Source organism: Scylla paramamosain, chromosome 26 (genome assembly GCF_035594125.1).
Source record: "Scylla paramamosain isolate STU-SP2022 chromosome 26, ASM3559412v1, whole genome shotgun sequence".
In the NCBI taxonomy this organism is placed as follows: Eukaryota; Metazoa; Arthropoda; class Malacostraca; order Decapoda; family Portunidae; genus Scylla; species Scylla paramamosain.
In genome coordinates, this window is record NC_087176.1 from 13,135,510 (window position 1) to 13,160,000 (window position 24,491).

General features: G+C 37.5%; 2 protein-coding genes across 3 annotated transcripts in view; both read left to right on the plus strand.

Annotated features, from left to right (window-relative positions):
* LOC135113753 (trichoplein keratin filament-binding protein-like) overlaps positions 1-7,935 on the plus strand; it is a 31,259-nt gene extending 23,324 nt beyond the window's left edge. The window contains exons 2-4 of the mRNA XM_064029328.1: positions 3,411-4,075; positions 4,586-4,655; positions 4,772-7,935. Of these exons, the coding sequence (XP_063885398.1) occupies positions 3,411-4,075; positions 4,586-4,639 (719 nt within the window). The 3' untranslated portion in view covers positions 4,640-4,655; positions 4,772-7,935. The remainder of the gene's footprint in view (positions 1-3,410; positions 4,076-4,585; positions 4,656-4,771) is intronic.
* Positions 7,936-18,633: 10,698 nt separating this feature from the next.
* Positions 18,634-21,525, plus strand: LOC135113754 (uncharacterized). Of its 2 annotated transcripts, none has more exons than XM_064029330.1 (2): positions 18,634-18,759; positions 19,883-21,525. In XM_064029330.1, exon 2 carries the CDS (start codon positions 19,894-19,896, stop codon positions 20,854-20,856), a length of 963 nt encoding a protein of 320 aa, XP_063885400.1. In that variant the 5' UTR covers positions 18,634-18,759; positions 19,883-19,893; the 3' UTR covers positions 20,857-21,525. The 2 variants fall into 2 exon arrangements, with proteins under 2 accessions (XP_063885400.1, XP_063885399.1); XM_064029329.1 differs by having other exon boundaries at positions 18,647-18,759; positions 19,747-21,525.
* The last annotated feature ends 2,966 nt before the right edge of the window (positions 21,526-24,491 follow it).

The following is a 24,491-nucleotide window of genomic DNA, read 5'->3' on the forward strand; positions in this document are numbered from 1 at the left end:
GAAATAAAATCGAAAAAAAAAAAAAACACTCAGGCACCAGTCCCAAAGGAAACGTCGAGAGAATCATCGAAAATTGAAGGAAACCTCTCTCTTGAAATAGTTCAAGTCATAGGAAGGAGGAAATATAGAAGCAGGCAGGGGGTTCCAGAGTTTACCAGAGAAAGGGATGAATGATTGCGAGATTGGATTAGAGAGATGGACAGAATAGGGATGAGAGAAAGAAGAAAGTTTTGTGCAGTGAGGCCGCGGGAAGAGAGAAGGCATGCAGTTAACAAGATCAGAAGAGCAGTTAGCATGAAAGTAGCGGCAGAAGATAGCAAGAGATGCAACATTGCGGTGATGAGAGAGAGGCTAAAGACAGTCAGTCAGAGGAGAGGAGTTGATAAGACAAAAAAAAAAAAACATTTGATTCCACCCGGTCTGAAATAGCGTTATGAGTGGAAAACCTCATAAATGTGAAGCATACTCCATACGTGGGCGAATGAGGACCCTATACAGAGTTAGCAGTGGGGAGAGGGTTAGAAAAACTGGCGGAGACGACTCAGAACGTCCAACTTCATAGAAGCTGTTTTAGCTAGAGATAAGAAGTGAAGTTTCCAGGTTAGATTATAAGTAAAAGAGAGGACAGGAGGGGGGGACAGTTGAGTGTCAATGAAGAAGAGGGGATGGCTGTCTGGAAGGTTGTGTCGGGTTGATAGATGGAGGAATTGAATTTTTGAGGCATTGAACAATACCATGTGTGCTCTGCCCCAATCATAAATTTTAGATAGATCAGAAATCAGGCGGCCTTGACGGAACCCATATATGCGATTAGATAGAACGTTGTAAAGTGACAGATAATTAAGAATCTTCCTGTTGAGGAGAGATTGAAAAACTTTAGATGGGAAGGAAATTAAAGCAATAGGACGGTAGTTTGAGGGATTAGAACGGTTACCTTTTTTATGAACAGGCTGCATGTAGGCAAACTTCCAGCAAGAAGGAAAGGTAGATAATGATAGAGTTGAAAGAGTTTGACTAGGCAAGGTGCAAACACGGAGGCACAGTTTCGTGGAACAATAGGAGAGACCCCATCAGATCCAGAAGCCTTCCGAGGGTTTAGGCCAGCGAGGGCATGGAAAACATCATTGCGAAGGATTTTAATAGGTAGCATGAAGTAATCAGAGGGTGGCGGAGAGGAAGGAACAAGCCTTGAATCATCCAAGGTAAAGTTTTTAGCAAAATATTGAGCGAAGAGTTAAGCTTTAAAAATAGATGAGATGGCAGTGGTGTCATCATGTTGAAATAAAGGAGGGAAATATGAAGAAGCAAAGTTATTGGAGATGTTTTTGGCTAGGTGCCAGAAGTCACGAGGAGAGTTAGATCTTGAAAGATTTTGACACCTTCTGTTAATGAAGGAGTTTTGGCTGGTTGGAGAACAGACTTGGCATAATTCCGGGCAAAAATATAAAGCGCATGAGATTCAGATGATGGAAGGCTCAAGTACCTTTTGTGGGCCACCTCTCTATCATGTATAGCACGAGTACAGGCTCCGTTAAACCATGGTTTGGAAGGTTTAGGTCGAGAGAAAGAGTGAGGAATGTACGCCTCCATGCCAGACACTATCAACAACGAGAGGGTGTGTATTTCACCTAATCAGGCATGTCGACCCAAACTCCTGTATGTGTAGCGGTCCGTCCCGCAACCTGACCTCCCACACTTCCAATTCATGAGTGAATAGTAAGAGTTTTCGAAACAAGCGGGACCAGGTGCCTTGCTTATGGCTTAAAATCATCTATAACTTAATACAAAAACGTTATAATACTTGGTACCTAAAAATTATAGTATTATATAGCTACATATGGATGAAAAGTGCGTAAGCGTCCCTTTAGAGCCCCGTATCTCAAAACTTATTACACTGTTGAGACGTATTTCTCCACCACTTTTTGTCCGAATTTGATGGTTTTGGTGTCGACAGAAAGAGATTTAAAATATATGAAAAAAAAAATAAATAAAAAAAAAAAAAAATATATATATATATATATATATATATATATATATATATATATATATATATATATATATATATATATATATATATATATATATATATATATATATATATATATATATATATATATATATATATATATATATATATATATATATATATATATATATATATATATATATATATATATATATATATATATATATATATATATATATATATATATATATATATATATATATATATATATATATATATATATATATATATATATATATATATATATATATATATATATATATATATATATATATATATATATATATATATATATATATATATATATATATATATATATATATATATATATATATATATATATATATATATATATATATATATATATATATATATATATATATATATATATATATATATATATATATATATATATATATATATATATATATATATATATATATATATATATATATATATATATATATATATATATATATATATATATATATATATATATATATATATATATATATATATATATATATATATATATATATATATATATATATATATATATATATATATATATATATATATATATATATATATATATATATATATATATATATATATATATATATATATATATATATATATATATATATATATATATATATATATATATATATATATATATACAGTTAACAAGTACTATTAGTTGAACTTCAGTTTCCTTCAAGGCCACCGAATGAGTTCATTTCTGTTTTCGTTATTTAAGAACTAAACTGTATCAAGTTTTTATGAGCTTTGAAGTTCTTTTAGATGACCTACACCAATAAGTATCATTATATATATATATATATATATATATATATATATATATATATATATATATATATATATATATATATATACACACACACACACACACACACACACACACACACACACACACACACACATATATATATATATATATATATATATATATATAATGATACTTATTGGTGTAGGTCATCTAAAAGAACTTCAAAGCTCATAAAAACTTGATACAGTTTAGTTCTTAAATAAGTATCATTATATATATATATATATATATATATATATATATATATATATATATATATATATATATATATATATATATATATATATATATATATATATATATATATATATATATATATATATATATATATATGTATATATATATATATGAACTCATTCGGAATGAACTCATTCGGTGGCCTTGAAGGAAACTTAAGTTCAACTAATAGTACTTGTTAACTGTACATCATTTAAATCACAAAAAAAGGTAAATTGCTCACATGCAGAACATTACGGAGGAAAGAAGAGAATGCAGAGGGAGTGCCGCCCACTCACGCGTTTGTTTTGCTGACAGGTGACAGGGAGCTTCGGGAGATACGTCTGTGGAAGGAGGAGGCGAAGCAACAGCTGCAGGCGATGGAGGACAACGTGCGAGGGATGTCGGAGGACGCGCAGGCGAGCATACAGAACATGACGGAGGAAGCAAGGATAAACCTGCGGGGGATTGCAGAGGACGCGGAATCGAAGATGCAGGCGGTGGAGAAGACGGTGGAGGCGCTGCAGAAGTCGTTGGAGGAGACGGTGGAGGCGCGGCAACAGACGTTGGAGGAGACGGCGGAGGCGCTGAAGCAAGCGTTGGAGGAGAAGGTGGAGGCGCTGCATCAAGCATTGGAGGAGAAAGTGGAGACGCGGCAACAAGCGTTGGAGGAGAAAATGGAGGCGCGGCAGCAGGCGTTGGAGGAGACGACGGAAGAGCGGCAGCAGGCGTTGGAGGAGACGGTGGAGGAGCGGCAGCAGGCGTTGGAGAGGATGGAGGAGCGTCAACATACATTGGAGGAGACGGTGGAGGCGCTGCAGCAGGTGTTGGAGAGGAAGGAGGTGCAGCAGCAGGCGTTGAAGGTGACGGTGGAGGCGCTGCAGCAGGCGTTGAAGGCGGTGGAGGGGCAGCAACAGTCCGATAGCAGAAGAGAGTGGCACCACAGAAGACATCATAGGAGACGGTGGAAGCGTGGCACCCAGGTGAGTCAGTGGGAGGCAAGGTAAGGTGTGTTGAGGCGCGGTGGCAAGGTGAGTCAGTGGGCTGCAAGGTAAAGTGTGCTAAGGCGCGGCGGCAAGGTGAGTCAGTGGGGGCAAGGTAAGGTGTGTTGAGGAGTGGTGGCAAGGCGAGTCAGTGAGCGCAAAGTAAGGTGTGTTGAGGCGCGGCGGTAAAGCGATTCAGTGGATGGCAAGGTAAGGTGTACTGAGGCGCGGTGGCAAGGTAGTCAGTGGGCGCAAGGTAACGTGTGTTGCGGCACTTGTGGTAAAGTGTTAAGCTACAGCGCGGTGCTAATCTCCGTCGCCTCAAACTCCCGTGCGCCAGTCTTCCTTAGGCATTTACCCACTTGCTGATCCACCAGCGAGGAGGTGAGGAGGTGGGAGGCTGGACACCCACACGATCTGAGCGGCCTAGTGAGGTGCTGAGGCAGATTAATGGACACTAGTGACAATGCTCTACAAGTACATTGAGAGTGGCACTTTTTTTTGTTACAGATGCAATACAAGCTCCCTATAACGACACCGAGCCGTCCCTCTGCCAAGATATAGGCGAAGAAGAAAGCAGGTAAGCGTTCACTGCACCAACAGACTCAGGTGATCGTGTTGAGAACCTTGAAGAAAATAACCAGTTGTTGTTGCCTTGCTCTACCTGTCACCTGGCACCTGTCATCTTTCCCACAGTGCTGCACGGGGGAAGGGGTTCAGTGTTGGTCTCCTCTTCCAACGGGTATTGTAAGTGGTGAGTGGTGCTGCCAAAGAAGACTCGATCTCTCTTCCACTGGGAGTTCCAGGTGGGAGTCAATATAACATGTCGCTGTAGCAAAGTAATAGTGCTTGAAGTGCGTGGTGGTGAGCAGCAGCAGTGAGTGGCATTGCACTTCCTTACTTGTTACACTGACGTGTGGTGTATGCTAATGCTACTGCTACAACAACAACAACGACAACAATAGAGACGGCAACAAAGAAAGAAGCAAGAAAAAAAACAAAAGCAGCAGCAACAGCAACACAACAAAGCAATAACATCAATAACAATAAAAATAACACCAACAAATAAAAACCAAAAACAAAACAACAACAGCAAACAAGAACAACAAATAAAAAGGACAAAATAAGAACATCAAATAAATATTTTCACTAAAGGGGGATTTGTAAAATCCCTAATCCCATATTAAATCGCCTACGTTCAATTCGTATCTCATTTATTGACCAATTTCTTTGATTTAAAAAGCATTTTAATCAGGAAGGATAGGAGAACAATGTCTGCTATCGTTTTTTCTTGCACAATATTTTTTTTCTTCGATGAAGTCAAAAAATTTTGACTATCAAATATTTGTCAAAAATCAAAATCAACTTGTAACAAAAAATTCGATTGCAGACTTTGTTCGCCTCTCATAGTTTCATAAGCTGCAATAGCCCATATATATGTAACAGGAATAACAACGGAGAAGATAATTTTTATATGCCAAAATCCGCCATTTTGAGATATAGCGTCATAAAGTTTGAGAGGTAACTATAATTCACCTATTGCAGCTAGGGACTTGAAATTCACATGATATATACATCAGAATATGTTGAAAAAAGAGATAAAGTTTCATTTAGTTATTCCGATTGGTTTCGTACATAGGCCGAGAGTGATTCATGATTTTAGGTTTAATTAGCGGGGAGGGGAGAGGAGTGGGGAAAACAATTTTTGTTATATTTCGCCATATTTCTTAGTAAAAACCAGTGTTTAACTGTTTAAAATAAATGAAATATAAATCCTAAAGATATCTGATGCAGATACATTGATTATATGCTGGATTTACGAAAAAATTATTATATAATTTTAATTTTCGTATATAAATCTGAGTAAAATAGTTAGCCCTAAAATTTTGTGCTCTCGAATGAGCGCAGTGAGAGATATAGATTTTTCATAGGAGACTATAGAAAAATGGGTATGTCAGAAAAATATGGGAAAAAAAGGAAAAAAAGGAAAAAAAAAAATTATCATACATGTCTCGCGTCTGGCGAAACCGTGGCATTTCATGACGGAAGACTTAATCACATAAGGGGAAGAAATTTTTATCAAAACGTTATATATATCAAAAGAAGCGGAAAAATGCAGAAAATTATAAAAGAAGAAAAAAAAAAATTTCAGGTCCGGATCGTGCAACCCTGCCTAAAAACAACAAAAGAACGATAACAACAACAATAATAAAATCATCATTATTACTGCTGGGATTACTACTAGTACCACTACTACTACTACTGCTGCTGCTGCTATGACTACTACGACTGCTACTGCTAGAACTATTACTACTAATGCTACTGCTCGGACTATTGCAAGTACTACTGGTGGGACAACTACTATTGCTAGGACTATTACTACTAATGCTACTGCTCGGACTATTGCAAGTACTACTGGTGGGACAACTACTATTGCTAGGACTATTACTACTAATGCTACTGCTCGGACTATTGCAAGTACTACTGGTGGGACAACTACTATTGCTACTGCTGGGACTATTAGTACTACTGTTGAGACTACTACTACTACTCATGAAAAACTATAGCTATACTACAGCTAATACTACTATTACTACTACTGCTAATGCTGATGCTGCTGCTGCTACTGCTAGTACTACTGCTGCTGTTACTATCACGACTACTGCTCTTACTATTACTACTACTGCTGCTGTTGCTGATGCAGCAGCTGCTGCTGGAGGTGATGGTGATGATGATGCTGGAGGTACTAATATTGCTATAACAACAACATCAACAACAACAACAACAACAACAACTACTACTACTACTACTACTACTACTACTACTACTACTACTACTACCACCACTACTACAACAGTCAGTTCATTAGTAGTTTACAATAAAAATTTAGGCCACTTTTGTGTAGTGGTGGCTGATTGTTGAGTAGCTTAGTCCCCCTGCCTCGCCACACTTCAAGTCCCTACCTGCACCTCACTGCGCAACATTTTCTTGGTTTCTTCATCACTGTGCTTATGCCGCTTTTCCTTGTATGCTGGTGTTCACTTGAAGTGCTCATGATGCTGTAATAGAATTAGTTAGAGAGAGAGAGAGAGAGAGAGAGAGAGAGAGAGAGAGAGAGAGAGAGAGAGAGAGAGAGAGAGAGAGAGAGAGACCAGCTGGGCCCAGGAGAAGGCTTGCGTAAGCTAGGGTGTGGATAAGGCGTTGGCGAAGAAGCAGTGGACGGTATTGGGGAGGCAGCAGAGGGGGTGGAGGTGAAGGTGGAGGTTGAAGCGGCTCCGAGTGTATGGAAGGATCTGACTTATTCCACCTACTGCTTACTCGACTGACTGCCTCTCACCTTCAGTGTCAGTAGTTCTTCATCATTTCACGGATTAAAAGTAGTTAAAAAAAAAAGACTGCATTTTTTTTATTTGTTTTTATGGTGTTACTGTTGAGTGAAATCTTTTCTCCTTACAAGTTGGGCCATATCTATCCAGGAGTATTTCCCGACTTGCTTCCCGTGAACACAGGCATCACCACCGAGCTCATTATGAAGCACTTCTCCTTTTTCTCCTACTGCCCCTTCTTAAATAGAGAAGACATCCGTGTGAATTACGAGGCCGTGCCCATACAGGAGTGAGAGAGAGAGAGAGAGAGAGAGAGAGAGAGAGAGAGAGAGAGAGAGAGAGAGAGAGATGGGACGAGGAGGCTTCATTGACACATACAATATCAGGAGACAAACTTGAAACCTTGAGATACTGATGACACTCAAGACTGCTCCTCCTCCTCTTCCTACTTCTCCTCTTTCACCTCTGCCTTTTGTATATTCCTCCTCCTCCACCTCAGTTTTCTCCTTCTCCTGCTCCTCCTCCTCCTCCTCCTCCTCCTCCTCCTTCCCATCCATTAGTACCATTACTACTACTACTACTACTACTACTACTACTACTACTACTACTACCACCACTAGACTACTACTACTGCGCGGCCATCAAGAAACACTGCAAGAGGCTTTGTGTTTATACCCAGTTTTCGTAAGCTATAGCTCTTACGTCATCCTGAATTTCACCGACAAAGGAGGATGTGTACCAATGCATTGCCAAAGATATAAGAAGCGTCAGTGGCTTTGATTAACAGGGATATTTTCATGATGGTTAGGGAATGAACAGTGGCTGAGCTGCGCAGGGGTAGTGGTTGATGAGCAAACGACTCTCATCCAGAGAAAATGGAAAGCACAGAAATAAATAGTTTGCACTGTTTCTTAAAATCTGCTAAGAATGACTACTCATCAGACACAATTGAGGATATCATACTATCATTCAATTCTCATGAAGATATTAAGGCAAAGCCCTAGTAATCATATTAAATATTAAACATATTAAATAAACATATTAAAATAAAGATTTTTCTTAGAGACGTGACCCTGAGAAGAAAAGAAAAGATTTACAAGATGTACTCACTCTTTATGATGAGATTGTGGAGTCAAAAGTGAAGATTAACTTTGTATCTGACTCATACAAGAAATTGCCACCAATAGGCATGGAAATGTTAGCTCCTGTTATAAATAATCTAGCTGAGGAAGTTAAAAGGATTAATGAAGCCCTCCTTAAAATATTAGACATTAAGTCGGAAGTATGTAATGCCAGTGACACAATACGTTCACTGAAAATAGAGATCTCAACAATAAATTCAGCAATGCCTTATGTGGCCTACAACGAGCATCTGATTCTGTATTTGATTAAGATGTGGTAAGAGTGAGTGACATACAGTCATTTAGACAGCTTGTAGACGAGTTTCCCATAGAAAATAATTACCAAGAATTATCAAATCCTCCAAGAGGCTCCTATGTGGCAGCAGCAGCAACAGCAGAAGCGGCAGCGGCGGCAGCAGCAGAGGCAACATCATCATTAGAAGGAGGTCGTGACCAGGCCAAGGCGAGGGGATCAGGGTTACACACAAACGAAGGAAGGAAAGGAGCAAGACTTAAGTGATTTCATCATAAACCAAAGTTGAACAACAGAAAGCAGGAAAGTGAAAATGAGGAGCAATTATACAATACTCAAGAAGAGCGAGATGATATATCAAGTATGCCAATGGCAATGAAGCAAAGACCTGAGGAAAGTATTAATGATAAAGTTCATAATTTCAATGGCTCCTTGTGAGCAACAGAAGAAAACGAGTTATGAGGAATGCGAGCCAGCAGCAGTAAGATGGTAGGAGTTAGGAAAGAAGGATGTTCTTTGAAGGCGGTGAGGAGGATGGTGGATATCTTTATAGGTAAGCTGGATCCTGATGTTACGGCTCAATATTTGAAAAAAAAAAAAAGTGTATATACTGAATCCACTTTTAGTATATTAGTTTATGATATTCAACCTCTGGATATTATGTCCAATGTAACTCTGAATGACAGATCTAAACTTTTTAGCTCAGAAATGTGGCCTGAAGATATCATAGTTGATAAATATTACAAGAGAAACTCTGTTAGGACATAATATTTTCGTTTTTAGTGATACTTTTAATCAAACTGTTTTATTTTGTGGTATTTTATTTTATTTTATTATTTTTTCTTTACTATTTTAAGAAATCAGTATTTTTATAGCAAACCTTATAAAGAGTTTTTATTTTATTTTATTTTATTTATTTATTTATTTATTTTTTTTTTTTTTTTAGGATGGACATCAAGGTTTTCTTTAAGAAAAATATTGATATAATTTTATTTTTCAACTTCAAGGGATAATGATTTCATATTCTTACAGGAAACATTTCTTTTGGAAGATAGACTAGGTGATGTAAATCAAATTTTGTGATAACTAGGAAGGTGTTGCTGTAGCTGGAATTTATTCAGAAAAAAAGCCTTGTTTGCAATACTGGGAAATGTGGAGGTAGCCTTATATGTGTACGGAAGGATTTCTTATTCAAGGTGAAGGTGTTATTGTCTGATAAGAATTACACTGCTTGACAGATAAGTGTTGGAAATTTAGTCATTATTTTGATTAATGTTTTTTTTTAATGAAAAGTGTTACTTGGGAGGTAAAAACCCTAGACGATTATCTTCAGAGTCTGCATGCTTTAGAACAACTTTTCATAGGTCATAATTTTAACTCATTTTATTTGTTGGGTGATTTTAAAGTTGACTCACTTGTGGGTAGAGCACGGCGTCATTTGCTAGAATTTGTAACAGAAACAATGTTTTTGCTATTGATTTTGATATTCTTGATTCTAACACCTTTACTTTTGTACCTTATGCTAATTCACATATAAAATGATTGGATCATATACTAGGAAATAATGATGATGATGTTTTTATTAATGAATTAATGAAGTGTAAATTTTGTAAGATCTTATTGGTTCTGATCATTTTCCATTCGTGGGAAATATTCATATTAATAAGACTAATCCTATATGTAATGTGAAAACTAATGTATCATATAATTACAATGAATATTTCATTCCATGGAAAAAAAAATAAATTTGTGATTTCACAGATATATTTCATATTGTTGATGAAGAGCTAAATATAAATAGCACACTTTGTGAAGAACAATAGGAGGAACCCCATCAGGTCCATAAGCCTTTCGAGAGATTAGGCCAGCGAGGGCATGGAAAACATCATTGTGAAGAATTTTAAAAGGTAACATGAAGTAGTCAGAGAGTGGAGGAACAAGCCCTGAATCATCCAATGTAGTGTTTTTAGCAAAGGCTTGAGCGAAGAGTTCAGCCTTAGAGATAGATGTGATAGCAGTGGTGCCATCTGATTGAAATAAAGGAGGAAAAGAGGAAGAAGCAAAGTTATTTGAGATATTTTTGGCTAGGTGCCAGAAGTCACGAGGGGTGTTAGATCATGTATAGCACGAGAACAGGCTGTGTTAAACAAAGATTTCGAAGGTTTAGGTCGAGAAAAAGAGTGGGGAATGTACGCCTTCATGCCAGACACTATCACCTCTGTTATGCGCTCGTCACGCAGAGACTTTTCTGTGGTCTCTGACACGGAAGCAATAGTCATTCCAAAGAAAATCAGCAAAATACCTCCTCAGGTCCCCCCAACTAGCAGAGGCAAAACGCCAGAGGCACCTCCGCTTAGGGGGATCCTGAGGAGGGAGTGGAAATTGTGATCGGAGGAGCCTAACGGAGAAGATATGGTAACATCATAGGCAGGATTAGGGGTTAGGAAAAGGTCAAGAATGTTGGACGTATCTAACAAGATGGTCAGGAATACGAGTAGGATGTTGCACCAATTGTTCTAGGTCATGGAGGATAGCTAAGTTAAAGTCTACTTCGCCAGGATGGCCAGTGAAGGATGAGGAAAGCCAAAGCTGGTGGTGAACATTGAAGTCTCCAAGAATGAAGATATCCGCAAAAGGGAAGAGAGTCAGAATGTGCTCCACTTTGGAAGATTTCTTATAGTCAGAGGAGTTAGGTGAGAGGTATACAGCACAGATAAATTTAGTTTGAGAGTGACTCTGTAGTCGTAGCCAAATTGTGGAAAACTCGGAAGATTCAAGAGCGTGGGCACGAGAGCAGGTTAAGTTGTTGCGCACATAAACGCAACATCCAGCTTTGGATATAAAATGAAGATAGAGAAAGAAGGAGGGAACAGAAAAGGGGCTACTTTCAGTTGCCTCAGACACCAGTGTTTCAGTGAGGAAAAGAAGATTGAGATTTATTAGAGGACAGGTGGTGCTCTACGGATTGAAAATTAGATCTAAGACCGAGAATGTTACAGAAGTTAATGAAGAAAAGTTGAGGGGGGTGTCAAGACACTCAGGATCGATACCAGAAGAGCAGTTCAACCTGGGGGCATTTGTGGTCCCCTCCCCAGATGAGGACTCCGAGGCTATTACTACATCACTAGTGTTTCTACTATTACTACTACTACTACTACTACTACTACTACTACTACATTAAAATAATACCTCCACCCCATGTTTATCGATGTGTCAATTAGGGGCTCCATTACTTGGAGGTCATTAGCCCCAGCTCTCGCTAATGACTGTGGCATCCAACCATATCTAATACTCTATAATATAAACATTAGTTGTTAACTATAAATTCACTCTGCCTCTACTCTATCTACTCTTATGCCACTCTTCACCACTGTAGCCTCGCAGTCGAGGCCTCCTAAGTCTGCAGGTATGGGAGTGGAATGCCCTGTCCCCCTGAGACACAGGAGGGCAGATCTGAGGAGGGAGAATGAGAGACGGCACCTCATCCATGCGACGACATGGCTCCTTGGCTGGTGCTTCTTTTCTGCCATTAGGTCGGCTAGTCTTGAGTAGAAGCACTGAGCCTTGGAGCCCATCCCGCCAGATGTGGTGAAGATCAGAGGTGTGAAGCTGCCCTGGTCAACGTGTTGGATTCTCTCCCCATACGCTCGGATCTTCTCCTGCTCATTCTTGCGGTGGGCGGCCTCCAGGGAGAGTTCGTGGTGACAGGCGGCCATCGGGTCAAAGATCCGTATGTCCACGAATGCTTTCTGTCCCCTTGTCCAGAACCCTCGTGCACTGACGTCGACTCGAGCCTCGTTGGTGGTGTTGGCTGTTCTGTAGCGCAGGTGCTCGCCGTCTAGCGGCAGGAGGGTCGGTTCAGTGGAGACATCGTGGCACACCTCCCTGAGCATGCTGGCGGTCAGATCTCTCACCTCATCGTGCCTGATACATAAGAATCTACTACTACTACTACTGCTACTACTACTACTATTATTACAACTACTACTACTACTAGTAATAATAATAATACTATTACTACTACTACTTATAATTATAATAGCAATAATAATAATAATAATAACAATAATAATAATAATAATAATAATAATAATAATAATAATAATAATAATAATAATAATGATAATAATAATAATAATAATAATGATAATAACAATAATAATAATAATAATAATAATAATAATAATAATAATAATAATAATAATAATAATAATAATAATAATAATAATAATAATAATAATAATAATAATAATAATAATAATAATAATAGTAAAAATATAAATAAATAAATAAATAAATAATAATAATAATAATAATAACAATAATAATAATAATAATAATAATAATAATAATAATAATAATAATAATAATAATAATAATAATAATAAAAATAATAATAGGTGATAATAATAATGACAATAAAAAATAATAATAATAATAATAATAATAATAATAATAATAATAATAACAATAATAATAATAATAATAATAATAATAATAATAATAACAATAATAATAATAATTTTAAAATTCTGCCACGAGTGACTACTCCTCAGACACCCTTTGTGATGTGATTCTCTCATTTTACTCCCATGAGGATATCAAGGAGGCGAAAACCCTAACAGCCAATCTCTTAAAAAAGGATATCGGGTGGAGACGTGACCCAGGTAAGAGGAGAGATTTGTCACTATGTTTGACAAAGTTAATGAGTCAAAAATGAAGGTAAAGTTTGTTGATGACTCACAAAAAAAAAAAAAAAACACATATGAGCATAAAAATGATGGTTGCTATTATAAACAATCTCGCAGAAGAGACTAAAAAGATTAATGATGTACTCCCGAAAATTTTTGACATCAAGACTGAGGTTTGTAATGCCAATGACACATTGAGAACACTGAAAATTGATATGACAAACTTAAACAAAAAATTTCATTGATGCCGTTTCTGACCTAAAACAAGCAGCAGAGAGCGTACAAGATGAGGAGGTGGCGGTGCTCAGAGGGATGTTGTCTCGGGTTTCCTCCATGACTGTTGAGTCACCCTTACAAAATGAAAACGAAGGGTCAGTTACTCCATCGCCTGGCTCCAGAGCAACTGTGGCTATGACTACACCAAGAATGAATTATAATAATCAAGCCATAGAAAGAGATCCTGTTACCAATATTAACAACGGAGAAGGAGGAGCAAGATCCAAGGTACTGAAGAAACCAGAGATGATCAGAAAGAAACCGAGAGATGGAGATAGGGAGACGTTGCAAGATGTGCAGCGAGAACTGGATGTAAAAGCTGATCAGTCAAGGGACCTGGAAGTGGCATCTAGAAAGAACACTGATGACCAATGAACCCTACTTGACCGCAGGAGGAGACCTCACCGGCCAAAAACGGAGTTCTAGGCGGCAGCAGTATGATGGCTGGTGCTAGGAGAGATACTTGCACTTTCAAGGCAATGAGGATGATGGCTGATGTTTTTATTGGCAGACTGGATACTGAAGTTACTGATGATGATCTTAAAATTTTTATAGAACATTACAGTTTATAACATCCAACAGCTCTTTGAGGCTTTATTTTTTTTAAAGTTACAGTAACCTTGGATGACAGACACAAACTTTTCAGTTCAGGGCTTTAGCATCAGAGTATCATAGTGGACAAATATTATAATAGGAACTATAAGAGACAATAGTAATATATATATATATATATATATATATATATATATATATATATATATATATATATATATATATATATATATATATATATATATATATATATATATATGATTTTTTTCAGATATATTTTAAGCATTTTTTTTTATTTAATTTTTTGTTGATATTAAGATGGATATTAGTTTGTACATACAACTACTATTCTTTGAGGAAAAAATATTGATGTAGTTCGTCCCATAACTACTTTTAATCATGATATATTTTTACAAAAAAAACTTTTATGTTAGAGAATAAATTGGATAATATCAGTTTTATATGTAAAACTTATGAAGCTGTTGGCGTGCTTGCTACCTACTTTGATAAGTGCCTTGCTACCAGTGCAGGGAGATGTGAAGGTGGTTAAGTGTGTTTATGGAGGAAAGATTTAAAGTTGAAAGTTAAGGTGCTTCTCAGTGAAAAAGATCATATAGCCTATAAATAACGGTGGGAAATGTTATAATTATTTTAGCAAATGTTTACATAAGAAATGTTAGCTGGGAGTTGAGGACCCTAAATTCAGGGGCTGCATTCACTGGAACAGCTTTTAATTACTCAGAATTTTAATTCTACTTATTTTTAGGAGACTTCAATGCAGATCCCTTTGTGGGTAGGGCATGGCCTCACTTAGTGAGTTTTTAACAGTAATTATTTGATTTCTATTGATTTTAATACACTTCATGCTAACACTTTTACATATGTTCCCTATAACAACTCGAGCACCAAATGGCTGGATCAGTTATAAGTAGTAGTAATAATGGTGATGTTTTTATGAACAGAGTACATGTTTTAAATGACGTTGTTGGTTCTGATCACTTACCTATGGTGGGCAACATTCATATTACTGGGGCTACAGATGTATGTGAGTGTGGAGATAGAGCTAATGCAAAGTATAATGGATATTTTATACCTTGGAAAGATCTTAGTATAAATAACTTTGAATATATTAATAATTTTTATCAATATTGAATCAGAAAAATGCTTTTGTCATGTGATGCCACTTTGTGTTGCACTATTGTATGCCAGAATGTTGACCATCTTGAATAAATTAGATATTTATTTAATAAATTTACCAACATTACTCATCAATCCTCAATGCATTTTGCAAAAAAAAAAAAAAAAAAAAAAACAAGCAAACAAAGGAAGATAAAGAAAAACAAATTTAAAGTTATACCAGGATGGAATAGAAATGTTAAAACTCTTTATAATAAATTTAGAGGAGCTTATATAAAATGGTTAAGTGTTGGAAAGTCAAGCGATTCCATAGAATATATATATACATATATATATATATATATATATATATATATATATATATATATATATATATATATATATATATATATATATATATATATATATATATATATATATATATATATATATATATATATAAAAGGAACCTCAATGGGCCTTTTTTTTGTGTGTTGCAATTTTTGTTGCCCTCATCCAATGCCCCTCATATATATATATATATATATATATATATATATATATATATATATATATATATATATATATATATATATATATATATATATATATATATATATATATATATATATATATATATATATATATATATTTTTTGTTTTTTTGTTTTTATGTAGGAAGGACACTGGCCAAGGATAACAAAAATCTAAAAAAAAAATACATATATATATATATATATATATATATATATATATATATATATATATATATATATATATATATATATATATATATATATATATATATATATATATATATATATATATATATATATATATATATATATATATATATATATATATATATTTTTTTTTTTTTTTTTTTTTTTTTGTTATCCTTGGCCAGTGTCCTTCCTACATAAAAAAAAATATATATATATATATATATATATATATATATATATATATATATATATATATATATATATATATATATATATGAGGGGCATTGGACGAGGGCAACAAAAATTGCAACACACACACAAAAAAGGCCCATTGAGGTGCCAGTCCCCAAACAGACTAGAAAGCGTTAGTCAAAATTGCAAAATAAGTGTCTTCAAAACTCCACCTCGAATAACTTCAAGTTATACGAAGGTGGAAATACAGAAGCAGGCAGGGAGTTCCAGAGATGGACAGAATAGAGGTGAGAGAAAGAAGAAAGTCTTATGCAGCGAGGCTGCGGGAGTAGGGAAGCCATGCAGTTAGTAAGATCAGAAGAGCAGTTGGTATGAAAATAGGGGTAGAAGATAGCAAGGGATGCAACATTGCGGCGATGAGAGAGGCTGAAGATAGTCGTTTTTTTTTTTTTTTTCCCCTTTTATGTAGGAAGGACACCGGCCAAGGGTAACAAAAATTCAATAGAAAAAGACCCACTGAGATGCCGGTCCTCGAGCAGGGTCCAAAGTGTTTAGTCAAAAACTGAAGGATAAGTGTTTTGAAACCTGTCTCTTGAAGGTGTTCAAGTCATAGGAAGTTAGAAATATAGAAACAGACAGCGAGACCCAGAGTTTCCTAGAAAAAGGGATGAATGATTAAGAATACTGGTTCTCTTGCATTAGAGAAGTGGACAGAATACTCGTAAGGATTAGAGAAAGAAGAAAATCTTGTGCAGCGAGGCCGATGGAGGAGGGAAGGCATGCAGTTTGTAAGATCAGAAGAGCAGTTAGCATGAAAATAGCGGTAGAAGACAGCTAGATATGCAACATTGCAGCGATGAGAAAGAGGCAGAAGACAGTCAGTTAGAGAAGAGGAGTTGATGAGACGAAAAGCTCTTGATTCCACCCTGTCTAGAAGAGCGGTATGAGTGGAACCTCCCTCCCAGACATGTGAAGCATTATACATGCATGGATGGATGAGGCCCCTGTACAGACTTACTGGAAGGGTGAGAAAAACTGACGGAGATGTCTCAGAACACCTAACTTCATAGAATCTGTTTCAGCTAGAGATGAGATGTGAAGTTTCCAGTTTAGATTATAAGTAAAGGACAGACCGAGGATGTTCAGTGTAGAAGAGGGGGACAGTTGAGTGTCATTGAAGAAGAAAAGATAGTTGTCTGGAAGTTTGTGTCGAGTTGACAGATGGAGGAATTGAGTTTTGAGGCATTGAACAATACTAAGTTTTCTCTGCCCCAATCAAAATTTTAGAGAGATCAGAAGTCAGGCGTTCTGTGGCTTTCCTGCATGAACTGTTTACTTCCTGAAGGGTTGGACGTCTACGTAAAGATGTTTAAAACTGCAGGGTGGTATGATCTCTGTACGAATGGATAGGACAGGAGATTTGGTTTAGAAGATCACTGATGGATAAGGAGAAAAGAGTGGATGACAGGACAGAATCCTGAGGAACACCATTGTTAATGCTCTCTAATGATTCGGCACTAACAACACGAGTATCGAGTCTGTTCCACTTGAAACATTTAATTATCACCTAATTTTACAATATATATTTATTGGATTTTTAGCTAATTCTATACCAGCTCTTTTATAAACTAGAGCTTCTCAGACAATAATAATAATATGATCTGTGCTCAGGGGTGCTTTGTATCTTGATCTATATTCTCAAACACCTCTGCGCCGCAACCCGACTACTTTCAAAAGTCTAGTTGCAGTAACATGGTTTTTCAAGGATGTTTTTACGGTTCAAGTGACAGATTGACAAGAGTTATACATTAGCAAGAGAAATAGTCATGAGAACCTGACCAATCATCTCTGTGACCTTTAAAAATAGTCTTGGTTTGTAAAAATGTTTCTTATGGTTCTAGTGACATATTAAGATTTTTACATTATCAACAAGAGAAACACTTGTTAAAATCTTACTGGAGTCACGAAATCACACCTGAAGTCCTAAATTATTTCCACAAGAGCCTGTTAAACTATCACCGGAATCATGAAAACACTTTTGAAAACCCCACTGACTTCCACTAGATCCTGTTAAACAGTCACTAGAATGCATAATAAACTATCACTGGAATCATAAAAACACCCTTTAAAAACCCAATGATTTCCACTAGAGCCTGTTAAACTGTCACTAGAATGCTTAATAAACTATCACTGGAATCATGAAAACACCCTTGAAAACTCCAGTGGCTTCCAGTAGAGCCTGTCGAATGTAAGAGATAAGAGGATGAAATGTTTTAGAAATACGGTTCACTGAGTCATGCCAGAATGAGAAACCATAATGTCTCATACCTGGAGTCATGGGGAGGTGAAGCAGTTAGTGAGACGCTGAGACTTTGGTGGAGAAGCTCACCACACACGCACACACACACTCACCGCCTGACGATGGACGCAGGTGTGAGTATCTCCGCCTGTCTGTAGTTCTTGTTGCTTCAAAGTCTGTTGGTGTTTTGGTGCTTTGTCGGTAAATTAGCCAAGTATTTGCAGTCTAAGATTTTTATGGTTATATTTATTTACCTATCTGTTGTGTTGTGCAGGTGTAAATGTCGCCACCTGTCTGTAATTGTGCTGCTTCAAAGTTTGTTGGTGTTTTGGTGCTGTCATTAAATTAGCCAAATATTTGAAGTCTCCTAAAATTACTATTTATTTATTTATTTACTTATTTCACTTCATTTCGTTTTTGTTCGTTTTTTCCATGTTTTCTTTTGATTTCCTTTCACTTTATTCTATCCTTATTTTTATATTTATAGTAATGGGAGAGGGGTGGAGAAAAATATTAAACGATAACTGAGGCGCTGAGGCATTTATGTACGTACGTACGTGTGTGTGTGTGTGTGTGTGTGTGTGTGTGTGTCGGGGGACGGGATGTAATTTTGTTTTGGCTGAAGATTAGCACGACTGTTCACCTGTTGTCCGTGTTTTGTTTTTTTATTTATTTATTTTTATTTATTTATTTATTTATTTTTTTATGCATTTCTTGTACTAGGGAGTTTTCAGGCAGTCTCGGCAGGGTTGGTAGGCGTGTCGGTGTGCGGGGTGCCAGAAACATGCATGGGAGGAGTAGTGAATATAGCTAATGTGTGTCTACCTGTGTATCGATCTAGCTAACTACATATTGCTTAATTTACGAGTGCCACTTATTTGATTACTACAGCTGCACTAAACACACGCAGCAGTACCAAAGTGAATAGCGTGTTATCAGTGAATCCGTCCTTGTTGTCAGTTTTTGTGCTCAGTGTGTAACGGTACTTTTTTGTGTGTGCATAAAGAAAGAGTAACCTTGCATGTATCTATTGCACAAGGAGAGTTTGTTGGGGATTTGCTATCAAGTGTTTGCCTGTTTTGCTCTTAAAAGGAATCGAGTCAATTAGTTCACGGTTTCAGATGGCAGCTTGTTCCGAAGTGACGGCGAGGTGAGGAAGTGTTTCGCCTCCACGGATTTGAAGCGCTTCGGTGCAGTCTTGCAACTTTCCTTTGTTGGGAGGCTGAGACGATCTATATAATCATTACTTCTGTGCAGGCGAGGCAGTGATGGCTAGCACAGGACTCACAGCTCCGGCCTGCCTGGTGGTGATGGCAATGGCAGCGTGGTGTGGTGGCACTTCTAACACCACGCACGAGACACCACCTCTCACATTCACACACCACAACCACACGAAAGTCATTCAGGACATGGCTGATAAGGCGACGCACATCCACTACAGTGTACTAGGCGTGAGTCACAAACTACGAGAGGAGAAGGAAAGAAAACTACTTGACGGGGATCAGGAAGACGATGCTAGTGGTGAAGAGAGTGACCTTGTGCACGATTTCAGGCCTTCCGGGGCTGCTGGTGTCTCAGAGGATGTGAGGGTAGTGAGTGGGGCGTCCTTGAATGCTCTGTATGAACTGTATGCTCTTGCTTCCTACATTGCCTCTGTCAGTAATGAAGGAAAGACAAGCAGTGAGTTGAAGGGAGCTAGTGTTGTATCTGCCTTTGATAAGAAGCGTTTGAATGAGATAAAAGGATCTGATACCGCATATGCCAGTGATAAAAATAGTTTGAATGAGAAAAAGGGAGCTGGTATTGCTTCTTCCAGTGACAAGAAGCGTTTGAATAAATTAAAGGGATCCGAGAATGGACATTTAAACGCTCTATATACCTTGTACTCCTTGGTCAATTACGTGAGAGGCGAGGTAGTGCACATCGAGACCGCAAAGACACAAGAACGCAAGGGAAAGCAGAAGAGGACTACATCAGAAGCGGATCGGTTATTAGCACTGCACGGCGAGAATCGGACCAGGGAGGCGAGCGAGGAAGCTGACAGTGAGGCAGGCGAGGAAACAGGCGGCCGCAAATGGTCCTTATACGTGGTGGTTTCCGTGAGTGTGCTGGTCGTCGTGATGATCATACTGCTGGCAGCGTTGTGTATCGTGCGCTTCTGTAGGCGAGCGGTATTTAGTTTCGGCTCCAGGCGGCCCATTGTGAGGGGCATGTGCAGCCCTGTCAAGTAGCTCGCCCTTCTCTTGCTGCATTTGGGTGTGTCTTACGTAGCTTGGCAGGATTTGAGTCATGTTGGGTAACCTGACCTAGCCCTGTCTTACCTGGTCTTACGTGTTTGTTAATTTGACAGGGTTTGGTTGTATTTTGTAACTTGATCTGTCAAGTAACCCGCCTCCATGTCTTTGTATGTTTGGATGTTAGTTCGGCAGGTTTTGGTTAATGTTTGGTGATATGAACTGTCTGTCTTACGTGTTTGTTAATTGGCAGGGTTGGTTCGTGTCTGATAACCTCGTCTAGCTTCGTCTTGCATTGTCTTAGCTAACATGTCCTAACCAAACTTTGCTTAACTTGATCTAAACAAATTTAACCTCACCTAATTCCAGCAAACTACTTTACCTTACGTTACTGTACCTTACCTTACCTTATCTAACCTAAACTTAACCTTACCTTACCTTACCTTACCTTACCGAACGTAAATTAACCAAACCTTACCTGACGTAACTTAACCTTACCTAACTTCAACCAACCTACCTTACCTTACCTTAACTTAAGCTATCCTCACTTCGGTAATGTTCTTCTCAGCTTATTTATGATTAAGAAGGGAAGATAATGAATATTTGAAAGCATAAAGGAGTGTTAAAATATATTATTGCATGAATAATTAAAATATGTACGTAAGACTACTGTCCTTCCATCAAACCTTGGTAAAGAAGTAACGGGCTCAAGTCTGAAATTTTATATATATATATATATATATATATATATATATATATATATATATATATATATATATATATATATATATATATATATATATATATATATATATAATAAAATAAAAAAACAAGAGATAGAAAGAAACTGGTTCTCAGATAGTGACAGGTGACTGGAATAGATTTGTTGATAATGTTCTTAGTGCAGGATCAAGATAAAGATAAAACAAATAAGGATGACCGGTGGAAATTGGCAAGTTTTCTACAGGGACTGTTATACAAGAGCACAACTCTTGTGCTATTGTATAACAGGTTTGTTTGTTGTGAGAAAGAAAAGAGGTTTAAATGCCTATAGGACAAAAATCATCTCTTTGTGAGCAAAGGGGGTGACTGTTTTCAACGTTCATTTGTAAAGACTGAAAAAAAAGGGAAGGGGGTAAAGCGCCGCAACATAGTGATCATGTGACGCCGAAGGGAGAGCGTCCACGGAACCGGCGGGCACCGAACCCTCCGGTGACAGACGAGTCATGAAAGATGGCGCTGCCGACCTCGCTTTAAGCCCCTCTACCGCTGTTAAAGAATATGGCTACCGCAATACGAATGTGAAGTAATACTAAATAAATTATATATATATATATATATATATATATATATATATATATATATATATATATATATATATATATATATATATATATATATATATATATATATATATATATATATATATATATATATATATATATATATAATAGGATGTCCGTAAAGTCAGTGTGCAATTCAGATGTTTGTAACTTTGTAACTGTACGTGACAGAATCTATAAAAAAGGTTAAAAAGCTTGACGTCTCTGCTATTTTTCCTTAATAATTTTATTTTAGAAATTTAACTTAAAACGTTTTGTCACCAGTTTAGCCCCCGCACCCGCCTCCCCCCCCAAAAAAAAAAAAAACATTTCTGAGCAATTTAATTTTCTATGATGAAGCAGGATTCACATTAGTGGCAAGGGTCAACAGGCATATTTGCTATATTTAGGGAACTGAAAATCCACACGAGTCTGTTGAATATGAAAGAGATTTTCTCAGTTAATGTATGGCGTGCTTTGTGAAAAAAAAAAAAAAATCGAGTCGTAGGGCCATTCTTTTATAAAAGGCGTGTTGGTAATGGTGATGACTGTTTAGAAATGCAACAAAATTACTTTATTCCTCAGCTTGAACAGTAAAGGCACCTACAGAATACAGCGTTTCAACAAGACAGTGGTCTTTGCCACTTAGCTCTGCAAGATGGACAGTTTCTACGTGAGAAATTCCCTAACAGATGGATTGAAAGAGGCGGACCACTTTCTTGGAATCCACGTTTGCCGGATTTAAGTCCAATGGATTTCTTTTTATGGGAACATGTGAAAACTAATGTTTATTCAACCAAACTCCGATCTTAGAAGACCTGCAAGGTCTGATGTGATTGCTGAAATTACTGAAAATTAGCTTGATATTTTTTCCGATAACTTTTTTTTTTTTTATGTAGGAAGGACACTGGCCAAGGGCGACAAAAATCCAATAAAAAAAAATTCAGAATCGTATTACCCTTTTCATTACCAATGATGGCGAACATGTTAAAAATTAAAAAGAACAATAGAAAATGTGAGTTTTTCTTTTCTTTTGCTTTTAACAGATTTTTTCCATCACATATAGTTACAAAGTTACTAGTATTTTAAATTGCACGCGTACTATATATATATATATATATATATATATATATATATATATATATATATATATATACGAGGTGTGTCATTAAAGTTCCAGGACTGGTGTCCTAAAAGATGAATTTCAAACCCAAGCCACAAACCACCATATTTCCCCTTCAAAGTAATCCTTCTGGAGTATACAACTGCGCTCCCAACCCTCTACAGTCACTAATCTTTTTCTTACGTGCTTTTAAAATCATGTCCTCTGTTGCAGGTCGTTTAACAATGAGCGCTGAACAGCGAACAAACTTGAAGTTTTTGGTGCAGTTGGGGAAAACGCCGTCAGAAGCACTGGGTATGCTGCAAAAAGTGTACGGGGATGAGACAATGTCACGCTCACGTGTTTTTGAGTGGTGCAAGAGGTTCAAAGAGGGCCGGGAGGACGTGGAAGATGACCCCAGGAGTGGAAGACCCTCAACGAGCAGGAATGAGGCCAATGTTGAGCGTGTCAAGCAGATGGTGCGTGACGATCGTCGGTTGACTGTTCGAAAGATCGCAGATGAGCTTGGCATGAACCACAACAGCGTGTGGAAGATTATCACTGAAGATCTGGGCATGCGGAAAGTCTGTGCGAAGATGGTGCCGAGACTCCTGAACGATGACCAGAAGGGACGACGCATGCAGGTGTGTCAGGACATCCTCGAGCGTCTGGAAACTGAACCAGACTTGCTCAGGAGAGTCATCACCGGCGATGAGTCCTGGGTATTTGAGTACGACCCGGAGACCAAACGCCAGAGCCTTCAATGGAAGAGTCCGGCGTCGCCACGGCCGAAGAAAGCAAGGCAGTCCAGGTCCAGCTTCAAGGTCATGTTGATCGCTTTCTTCGATGTGAGGGGCATCGTCCACTGCGAGTTCTTGCCACAGGGCCAGACAGTCAACCAACATGTGTACAAAGAAGTACTGCGGCGTCTGCTTCGTGCAGTGCGCGAGAAGAGGCGGGAGTTGTGGCAGGGCAACTCGTGGCTGCTTCACCACGACAATGCGCCTGCTCACAATGCCCTGAGCATCAGAGAGTTCTTGGCCAAGAAGAACATCGCCGTGCTGGAGCAACCGCCCTACTCACCTGACCTCGCTCCGTGCGACTTCTTCCTCTTCCCCAAGCTCAAGGAGGTCATGAAGGGGACCCGTTTTGATGATGCGGACGACATCAAAAAGGCCGTGACGACGGAGCTGAGGAGCATCCCGCAA